Source organism: Saccostrea cucullata, unplaced genomic scaffold (assembly GCF_032062105.1).
Source record: "Saccostrea cucullata isolate Sc308-1 unplaced genomic scaffold, CSIRO_AGI_Scuc_v1 ctg309, whole genome shotgun sequence".
In the NCBI taxonomy this organism is placed as follows: domain Eukaryota; kingdom Metazoa; phylum Mollusca; class Bivalvia; order Ostreida; family Ostreidae; genus Saccostrea; species Saccostrea cuccullata.
The window spans coordinates 490,822-502,100 of NW_026932621.1; the positions used below are offsets into that span (position 1 = coordinate 490,822).

Here is an 11,279-nt window from a genome sequence, read left to right on the forward strand (position 1 = left end):
TGCTGTGTCTCTAAGTTATTAGATACAAAAGATTTGCTATTTTCACACAGATGAAACTTGCTTCAGTTAAAATTCTATATTCACAGATTTTAAACTCATAGAGGACAAATTGTTTAGGTAACTGGTTTTATTCATGTGGAATAATAAGTTTTAAAAAAATAAATAAATAAATAAAATGAAAGAATTGCATAAGGCGAGATTTCCTAACTGCATAGAGATACAAATTCAGGGGGGGGGGGGGGGGGTGTTAGATACATATTGTACCACAGGCTAGATTATAATCTGATCCATTTCCTACAATATTTTCTGTTTAATAAGTAGGCACTTACTGTTAGCTTAAACATATGTATATTTTAGGGGTATTTCTTCATTCAAAATATCAGTTCAAACCCAGTTGCCATTCGCATGTAATAATATGGTATGTGTTTATACCTCATGTGAGCAGTTAGCTGAATTAATTTCTGTTTACACATTAATCTCACATGGGATTAAGATGCATCAATCGGTGCATAATTGCATATGTACATACATCCATGTAGTTTACATCCATGCATCAGCTAATGGGTACAAATACAGGTTACTCCTACATGTATAAGAGCCTCGGTTAACGTCCCTACTCTCCTTATGTACCTCAGAGCCAAGCCAAAAGTATCTCGTCGTGAATCTCTAGCATGCTGGAGTAAATACAGGTTAGCTAGGGGATACAAATACAAATCCACAAGTGAGTAGGAGTTAACGTTTCATATGGCCGGTTGCATATCTCAGATTTAAACCTACGATCAATGATTCCGGGTTTAAATCCAAGTTTTCGCGTTGCACGCATTTAAGGATTGGCTGAGTACGGCTCAGAATGACGATAAATTCTGAACCTGGTGTAGAGGTGGCTTAAAACCAGCTTTACGAGGTTTCCATGTATTTTTGGGTAGAATTTTTCGATATTTTGAAAGATTTCGATGTTGCAGAAATGTTTTATAACAACTATGATTGCATTGATATATTTTGCAGCATAAAAAAAGCTATTCTACAAAATAATTATTTGGCCATGTTGCATGTTGATTTTTCTTTTTGCACACCTCTTAAACAACTTTTCAATGTGCTGTTTTAACACTGATTTAGCTGTAATATAAAGTTTTGGAAGATGCTTTTAATTTAAATGCATAAATGTACATAAACAGGAATTTTATAGAAACGAAATTTAAATCAAATTACGAATTTTACACTTTCGAACAGCTGATGATACACATTCTAATAATTAATAATAATGCCGAATTTTATGAGGATAAAAAGTCTTTCAGTTATCAATGAATCAGGCTATCTACAGGGCCGGATCGGAGGTACCGGGCAAGGGGGAGAAGGGTATGTTCGTCCCCTATAATTTTGTCGCTGTATAAAATTCTACAGAAAACATAGATAATAATAAGTATTTTATCAAAAATAATGTCTTATAAGGTTTTTTTTTTCATTCGATTTTAAACTAAAAATCTAAATTTATACATTTTCCCTTTATCATTTACCTATATACATGTATTGTATTTTGAATTTGTTTCTAAATTACTTATTCCAAAGACCCCATCCATCGTTTTCTTCTCTTCAGTCTTTTGCAAAAGCTGTATTCTGTTTGCGTTTTTATATTTTCTTATGGTTTGAATTTCGATGAAAGATGCCGTGATTTGAATTAAATCATGTAAATTATATTGCATTTTTTCAGCATTAACAATTTACAATTTAACATGAATATATATCATTATTTTTTGTAAATATATCTTTTAATTTTCAACCATTTACTAGTATTAAAACTTGTTTTAAAGTGATGTAATATTGGGAAACCTATTATCCTTCAACATTTTATACGAGTAAGTCACGATTAGGTAAACCTTACTCAGTTTTATAGCGTGCAACAGAAATGCGACTCAGGTAAACCCGACTCAACTGGGGTTTAAACCCGGCTTACGTGATCCACGGATCAACCATAGATTATTATTATAGAAAGGATAGGTTTACACTAACTTAGCATATTAATTTTCATGCTCTCTATCTTAAGGTTATCCGATCCTCAGGTTCTGAAAATCAGGCATTGAGAAAATTGAAAAAGGTTACAAAGATGTCTCTAAATTCTCAAATTAAAATGTATTTACCCACATTTGTTTCTTGAAAATTCATCTTTAAATTTAATCATATTATATAGGAAAAATTAGTAAATCTCGAATAATTTTTCAGGAAATGCGATTTGAACTACCTACTGCATATTTTTTAATTGATAATTGATCAAGAAATACATTTTAGGAATAAAAATCATAGGTATCCAGGCTTTTAAAGAAAATTGCATGAATTTTACAATTATTTGGACTTTACTCTCTCCTTCTTACTTCCATTGTTTCATAATGCATAGTGTATGAAGTGTTTCCTTTCAAAGAATACATTGTAAATCACTTCTAATTTCAAATCATGCATATAAACATTAGTAACTAAGGCTAATTTAAAATAAAAATGATTTTTTTTAAATATGCAAGTTTTACTTCATTTTATGAGGTACAAATGTCAACTTTTTAAATAACGTTTGTTAAAACTTTAAAGAGCATTGAATCATACGTAGACGCATAATATGAAAATTGTTGCATGAAAAAATTTCAATTTCAAGCCTTATTTTAATACTTTTTGAATTAAATTATAAATTTAAGAGTTATCCTTCCTGGCTGAGGATCGTATATCCTTAAATCTATTTTTTACAGCCTTAAAAAGAATTTTGAAGTCTATATTTTAATAACCCATTCCATAGCATATTTTTGCAGGAGGACGGGGGGGGGGGTCCCTCCCCAAAATTCCCAAAGTAGGAAGCTTAAGGTGTAGTTATATCATGCCTTGTTGATAGAGTATCAGCTGGAAAGGGATTTAGAATAAAGGTTTTAGTCATATGTGCCTTACATGTCTTGTGCAGTCCATCTAAATTAACAAATGCTTAGGGGTAAATACAAAGTACCCAATTGTGTTTCTTGGCTTGAAAGGTAAATAGTATATACAAGATTTAATCAATTTTACATGGTCTTCGGGAGAGGTTAATTTAAAAAATAAGTAGTACTTTGATAAGCTCATTCCTTCAGAACTGGCAAGATACATTACAAAATATCACAAAACATGTTCTGCACTTGACAGAGTGGGAATGTGAACACTTAAAATTATTGTCTACAATACAGGAACAACTTAATCATCCTGAAGGGGGGGGGGGTTAGAGAGTATAGGTGCTCATTCATCTTGTTTGTAATCTTTCCAGGAAAGTATATTACAAATTTTTATTTCAAATGACCAAAAAATGAATAAGAAATAAAATTCAAATGAATAAACCAATAAATAAAAAAAGGGGGGGGGGATAAATCTAGATAAGACATATCTTCTACTTTATTTTCTTACATTAGTCCAGTTAGTTCTTTCTTTATGACTGAGTAAAATAGCTGGATATTAGTAATAGAAATAGAGACCCAAAGCAATACAACTTCGAAAGATATAAAATCAGGGAAAGGGGGGGTTAAGGCACGAAAAATTTGAAGGGTAACCAGATTTTAATGCAGCATAAATCTACAGTGGGTTGGAAATGAGAGAGAGTGATGTTCACGATGGATGGGTTGCTGAGGGTTTTGAGTAGGCTACGAGTCCATGGTGGGTGGTTAAATTGAAGTTGCCTACCCCCACCAGGTGGCGGTGGGCACCTACGGTGCCTATGTGGCGAAATGGTCACCTTCAATTTAACCATTGAACTGTTGATTTTGTTGACTTTTTGTGGTTGATGTTGATATATGTGATGGTTGATGTTGATATATGTGATGTTGACTTTAAAAATTATATCTTATATAATGTAAATCTAAAGCAAAATAATACAAGAGGCCCACGGGCCTTATAGGTCACCTGAGCATTATGCAACAACTTTCCAGTTACAGTGTATTGAATTTGATTCAATAACATGTTTTAAGCCAGATGCTATATGGCATTCACAATTTTGAAAGAGCACCATTGATCATCATAACAATAAACTTAGCAGTCGCTTAGATTGGTTACTGAATACCCATATGCAGGGTAGGGGAACAAAAATGCACTCTGACATAAACCCCTGACCCTAAGTTGCACAAATTTTTAAAAGGCACCCTTAAAATTGCCTATCAAAAAGTAAATAAATGTTTTATAAATACAAAGGACCAGATTTCAAACAATTGATTCATTTCCAGTATATAAGTAGAGCCCCCCCCCCGGACCCTGGGGCCTTGAAATTCACAATTCTGCAAGCTTAGGGCCCTTGCGCATCATAACTATATAGTAGTTCATCTGCTTCATACCCAGAGACAGAGAAGAAAATTTTCAAAATTCAAAGTATTTTCACTATATAATCAATAGAGCCCCACCCTAACACCAGAACCCCTGACCCTGAGGCCATAAAATTCACAATTTTTGTAGAGGCACTCTTGCTCATCATAACTATGCACTTAGTTAGTTTATTTAATACCTAGGAGCAGAGAAGAAGATTTTCAAAGAATTCATGTAATTTCACTATATAATCAATAGAGCGCCCCCCCCCCCCCCAAACACAGAACCCTTGACCCTGGGGCCATAAAATTCACAATTTTGATAGAGGCACTCTTTCTCATCATAAATATGCACTTAGTTAGTTTATTTAATACCTAGGAGCAGAGAAGAAGATTTTCAAAGTATTCATGTAATTTCACTATATAATCAATGAGCCCCCCCCCCCCCAACACCAGAACCCTTGACCCTGGGGCCATAAAATTCACAATTTTGGTAGAGGCACTCTTGCTTATCATAACTATTTACTTACTTGGTTTATTTAATACCCAGGGGCAGAGAAGAAGATTTTCAAAGAAATGATGTATTTTTACTATATAATCAATAGAGCCCCACCCTAACACCAGAACCCCTGACCCTGGGGCCATAAAATTCACAAATTTGGTAGAGGCACTCTTGCTCATCATAACTATGTACTTAGTTGGTTTATTTAATACCCAGGAGCAGAGAAGAAGATATACTTATTTAGCCCCGCCCTAGCACTAAAACCCCTGACCCCAGGGCCATGAATTTCACAATTTTGGTAGAGGACTCAATGCTGATTACAATCATGCAAACAGTTTGACTGCTTGATGTCCAGGAGTAAAGAAGAAGATTTTTAAAGATTGCATTAATTTTAGTGGTTTTGGCCCCACATCTCAGGCCCCAGGGGGGCAGGGATCATGAAATTCACAATTTTTGTTCCCCTTCACCCATAGATGCTTTGTGCCAAATTTGGTTGAAATTGGTTCAGTGGTTGCAGAGAAGAAGCTGAAAATGTTCAAATGTTAACACACGACACACGACGGACGACGAACGACGGACGACGGACGACGACGGACGAAAACGGATAGCAATAGGTCACCTGAGTTTACTCAGGTGACCTAAATAGACAATTTGTGTTAAATGTGTCCGTAGCACGATTGAGGTCAACCCAGCGTGCTACTTTTCCCGTCAGGGAGGGCACAACTTATGTTGATGTTGAGGGTATGCCATTTTGCCGGCTGCCCGCTGTTGTGTAGACCACTGTGGACAATACCTGCCAACTCGAATAAAACATTAAACTTAAATACTTAGCATTTGTTTATTATATATAGGTCTTTGATAATGATTGATTATATACTGTTTAACGTCCCTCTCCAGAATATTTCACTGATATGGAGACGTCACCATTGCCGATGAAGGGCTGCAAATTTAGGCCTATGCTCGGCACTCAGGGCCTTTGAGCAGGGAGGGATCTTTATCGTGCCACACCTGCTGTAACACGGGGCCTCGGTTTATACGGTCTCATCCGAAGGACCGCCCCATTTAGTCGCTTTTTACGACAAGCAAGAGGTACTGAGGACCTATTCTAATCCGGATCCCCAAGGGGCCAAGTTATATTGAGAAATAAATCTTTAAGGTAGAAGAACTTCCAAGTAATCAGTATATTTCAACATGCTTTTTTTGATAGATTATTACAATTTTCTGTTACTCTGAAAAACTACACGGGCGTCATTCAAAAAGAGACAAGAAGATACTTTGTAAGTAAAGCTTAAAAGAATAATGTAATTTTGAACATAAAAAATCACTGTTGTATGTTGCTGTATTTTCGTGATACTGTAACAATTCATTTCTTAAGATGTTAAGAATTTCATAAATAATAATAGCACCAGCAAAGATTTCTAGAGTATTTGTCATAGAAAGATCAGACGAGTTTGACCTAACAAATATTAAGTAAATTTCTCGACGTTAGCAATTTTGTTTAATTAAAAAATTACATAAAGTCGATAATATAAAAATTCTTTTCTGTTCTTGCTACTCATTTTGATTCTGTAAAAGCAAATTAAAGTTTATAGTATATAATATTGACTAAGGAATACTTAAAAAAAACCTACACTATAATAGCTAGTATATATTTTAACTCTGTCTTGATATAGGTGTCAGATACACGAAGAGCTCAGTGTACTGTATCAAATGCACCGGAAATATGTCCCACAGAATCACTGAACACGGGAAACTGTTCTATTTATAACTGGACAGGTTCAGTCAAAGTGTCGTCTGCCACAATACGACTGTCCGAAATCAGGATGTCCAACGATGAAGTGATTATGGAACACTCGAATCTCTCTGAAGCAAACTTCTCTCTGCCAATATCAATCAGGTTATGCTGAATTTTTTTGATAGAACTAAATAATTCTTCAGACGAAACCTGTTATGACATAATTATAGTTTTAACTATACATGTACATACAGAAAAATTTGAGTTTTTGCATTGCCCTCATAGTGGTATGCTAAAAAGGATTTGTTAAAATATGTGAATTATTTTTTCTACGATAGAGGGCATTGCTGTGTCCAGTCTGTAGTTTTAACCATTACAGACAAGAACGGCTATTTTGACCAATGTCACTTTGTCTTGTCTACACAGCCTTTGTTTCTTGTCCCAAATATAACCAGAAAAGAAGAAGAGACAACAAAAAGCGAAAAAGTAGAAAATGAAAAGGTATGGTTGTCTTTAGATTTTATCATTATTTAAGAAAAATGAAAAAAAAATAAGTACATACACTAACGACGTTGTTAGTGCACTTTATGAACTCTTATTATACTGTATAAAGAAAAATGAAACATTACCTCACCGTCTATCGGACAAATATCGTATTGTCACCTAAGAAATGGGGTTTTCAAAACAATACATGTTATAGATATTAAATTATTAAATATTTTCAACTGTAAAATGTTGAATAGACAAAAACGAAAGTACATGTAATATGCTATATGATTTGAAATTTAATATTTAAAATCTTAATGATATAAAATGACTTTTGCTTTAATATAAAGTATTTTTTCTCGTTTCTTATTTTGAAAATGAAATGAAACAAATTTTATAGCCAGAGAAGTAAGTAATAATCGTAAAAACACCGACTCAAAAGAAAAAAGCTCATAAAAGCGAACCTCGAATAGAGAATACACATCTACATGTACACGAACCATTCACGGTAGCCTAGTGGTAGAGGGTTCGCTTCGTGATCTGGACGCCCGGGTTCGATTCTCGTTCCCGGCGCCGCGTCAAACCTAAGACGTAAAAATGTGTAGTGACGTTCCTTCACCAAGCGCTCGGCATCAGAAGGAAAGTCACGGATCTTTCGGATATGACCTTAAAAACGTAGGTCCCGTGTCACGGTAGGCGCTGGCACGATAAAGAACCCTCACTGCTCAATGACTCTGAGTGCCGAGTATAGGTCTAAATTTGAAGCCCTTCACCGGCATACGGTGATGTCTCCATATGAGTGAAAAATTCTCAAGAGGGACGTTAAACAATATACAATCAATCAATCAATCTACATGTATACGGTCTATAATTACTAGTTGTATACTATTAAATTTTAACATTCGTAATTTTTCGTTCAATACCATTAAAGAGAAATGCAGAAAAAAAACTTGATTTTTGGCTCAAACAATAAAAATATTTTGAATTCACAGGTTCAGACAACAGATGACTGGAAGATAGTGGGTATAGTGATTGGATCTACTGTAGCAGGAATCATCCTCATTGTAATCCTTGTCGCCATAATCTACAAATCAAAGACCGGAACTTTACATTAACAGTCTTATCAGTTGGTGCGGAAAACATAAATGAAATACAATAAAATAGTAGAATGATGATTCTCACAATGATTTTTTATTGATTTTTGGATAACTTTTCACCTAATCACTACAAAGTACTCACGGTGGATAAGACCGGTCATTAGGGAACGTTTGTTCTCTAAGACACCCAATTCCTCAGTGTTTTCCATTTTATGAAAAATTTCGGCACTCCAGCAGATTATAAGGTATGGTATTGGATCATTTGATTGATAGGGATACACGGCAGATAAATTGTCTCAAATGTAATTGACCATCTTATTTTTTAAGGAGGTCAAAGGTCAAATAAGTGCCATATTTTATCAACTTTTTAAAACATAACAATATTGTTGCTCAGATCTTATGCAAGGGATGCTGAAACATCACACACTGAATCTTCTAGAGGCATCTTGCTAAGCTGCAATATCCACTCACCATTTTAATTTAAATAAGTGTCTAGTGACGTTTTAATGGTTGATTAGCAAGGACAAAATTTACCTTTTTTGGTGTTTATGTATATAACCGGTCACTCTAGACACTATTTATGCATTTCATGAGATTGTAAGTAAAATATTTAAAAATTAAAAAAAAAATGAAAAAAAAGAAACGGATAATTGTCCTTTCTTTATTTTGCATATCTTGGATGACATTCCAGGAAAACAAATTCTAAAACTTGAAATAAAATTTGTAAGATGTGACTACATGTATTCTAATATTAGTGAAATATACCTTTAAAATAAGTTGTTAATAAGTAATACAACCAATTTCAACAGTTTTTCATGATATATAATTAAAATACTTAAATCTTCAGTTTCAAAAACTAACACAATTTCCATTTGTCAATTAAATATAACAAAATATTTCCAATTTTCTTACAAGAATTTTCTGATATTTTCCTATTTCAACAGATTTTTCCTGCCCTATCTGAGTCACTTGTTAATACAATTTTGTCATTCGATGAGCCTAATATATCTCAGATAATGGACAATTTGCTTGGAATTTTGAATCTCTTTTTTTCAATAAGTGGCATTTGTATTACAATCCTTTCATTCATCCTATTTATGTGGCATTCATTTTCTTGTATTTTATAGCCAAGAATTTCTGATCCACTATGAATCTTACAAACCTTTAACCTACATGTATTATGCTTTTAAGGTCTTACATTGCTAAAATCATTAGCAGACTTATTTTTATATTCATATGAAGCAGAGTTTATGCAAAATCTTTTACGTGATAAGAAGAAAACACTTGCTGTGGCCTTCAACTCGACATTTAGATATATCGACGACGTATTGTCAATTAATAATGATAATTTCCATTCCTACGTCGACACGATATATCCTGGTGAGCTTGAGATAAAAGATACCACAGAGTCCGACACTTCTGCTTCATACTTGGATATTTTACTTGAAAAAGACACTAATGGTAATCTAACAACCAAGCTATATGATAAACGTGATGACTTTAACTTTTCTATCATCAAATTCCCTTACTTATGCAGCAATATACCTTCATTACCTGCATACGGAGTATTTATATCTCAGTTGATTCGATACGCAAGAGCATGCTCTACGTATGAACAATTTCTTAAACGAGGTAAATTATTGACAAGCAAGTTGATGAAACAAGAATATCAACAGTCTTGTTTAAAGTCATCATTTCGTAAATTCTATGGTCGATACAATGACCTTGTCAGCAAATACAATTTATCATTGAATGAAATGCTGACAGACGTTTTTCATACCAATTGTTAGTCCATTATTTATACACTGAATTGACCACGGATTTTTTCCGTTATTTCCTGATTATGACAACGAGCACACGGCGGGTGTGACCGGTCGGCAGGGGATGCTCACTCCTCCATGGCACCTGATCCCACCTCTGATGTTTCGGAGGTCCGTGTTTGCTCTGTTCTTATTTTGTATATTTGTTTAATGGACGTTGAGATTGAATACTATACAATTATGGACTCTTTTGGTGTTGAATATGGTTTGTTATTCACCAGAAAAATATTCATATTGACCGAGGCGAAGCCGAGGTCAATATGGATATTTTTCTGGTGAATAACAAACCATATTCAACACCAAAAGAGTCCATAATTGTTTTATTATATAGTCGGGTTTTGAATACATAAGACATTGAAGGCTGTATGACGACACCCTCTTGTAAGCGTGAACATGTTTGAAGTGCGTAAGATAAGTGAAAGATTTGAAGCAATAGAAGTCGCGCGCGCGCGCGCCCCCCCCCCCCCCCCCCCCCCCCCCCCCCCCCCCCCCCACGAAATAGGTTTTTGACGTTTGCGCGATTTTAGGGTTTTTTTTTTTTTTTTTTTTTTTTTTTTTTTTTTTGCTTGTCAAGAAATTTCGATTTTTTTTTTGACTGAGGTGGACCCCCCTGGAAAAAATTTCTGGATCCGCGCCTGTGTAAGACGTCCAGATGTGAAAAATTAATCCTGAAATAGGTTTGAATAATTGTTTTCTTGCTCAGATACGAAGCTCGCTGTGGCCGTTGCAACCATTGTTTACAACGTTATTCGATATTTTGATTGTGACGTCACAATGCCGCTGCACGTGCATTGACCCTCCGGTGAATACGGCCTAAAATCCGGTGAATATGTAGTGTTATGAACTGTTTGCGTTTGTATAGATTATATAGGGACTATAAATAGACTATATAATAATGTTCGTTATTTCCATATCCTTCATTCCAAATCACAGTGTGCATTTTTAATAAAAATGAAGAACATTTTTCAACGTGATGTGTCTGAAAAAAAAAATAAACAAGAAGAAAGGTTCATTTATTAGTAAGTTTGCAAATCTTTATCTGCAAAACCTGTGTAGATTCCAGATTACATTATGTGCATATATCCTCTTGACATTTGATGATATGCCATTTTAGATATTTAAAGAATGCAATATTATCTTTTGAATGCTTGTTTACAAGGATTTTGAGTACCATTCTAGAGAGTCAAGACATGAAGATATCGTCGTTTACTATAGCAATTGCTAAATTGTCCAATTATGTCAATTAACTTCAATCAAAAATGAAGAAAAAGTCCTGACTTTTGAGGTAGATCAAATGTTTGAGAGAAGAATAGCAAACCCTTAGTTGGTGATCGCCCCTCCCTGATGTTT

The 11,279-nt window shown here is 34.4% G+C and overlaps 1 protein-coding gene across 1 annotated transcript in view; it reads left to right on the forward strand.

Moving 5' to 3' along the window:
- The window catches only part of LOC134235614 (von Willebrand factor A domain-containing protein 7-like), a 122,094-nt gene extending 113,931 nt beyond the window's left edge, over window positions 1-8,163 (forward strand). The window contains exons 17-20 of the mRNA XM_062717749.1: window positions 5,999-6,068; window positions 6,465-6,688; window positions 6,865-7,027; window positions 8,005-8,163. Of these exons, the coding sequence (XP_062573733.1) occupies window positions 5,999-6,068; window positions 6,465-6,688; window positions 6,865-7,027; window positions 8,005-8,127 (580 nt within the window). The 3' untranslated portion in view covers window positions 8,128-8,163. The remainder of the gene's footprint in view (window positions 1-5,998; window positions 6,069-6,464; window positions 6,689-6,864; window positions 7,028-8,004) is intronic.
- The last annotated feature ends 3,116 nt before the right edge of the window (window positions 8,164-11,279 follow it).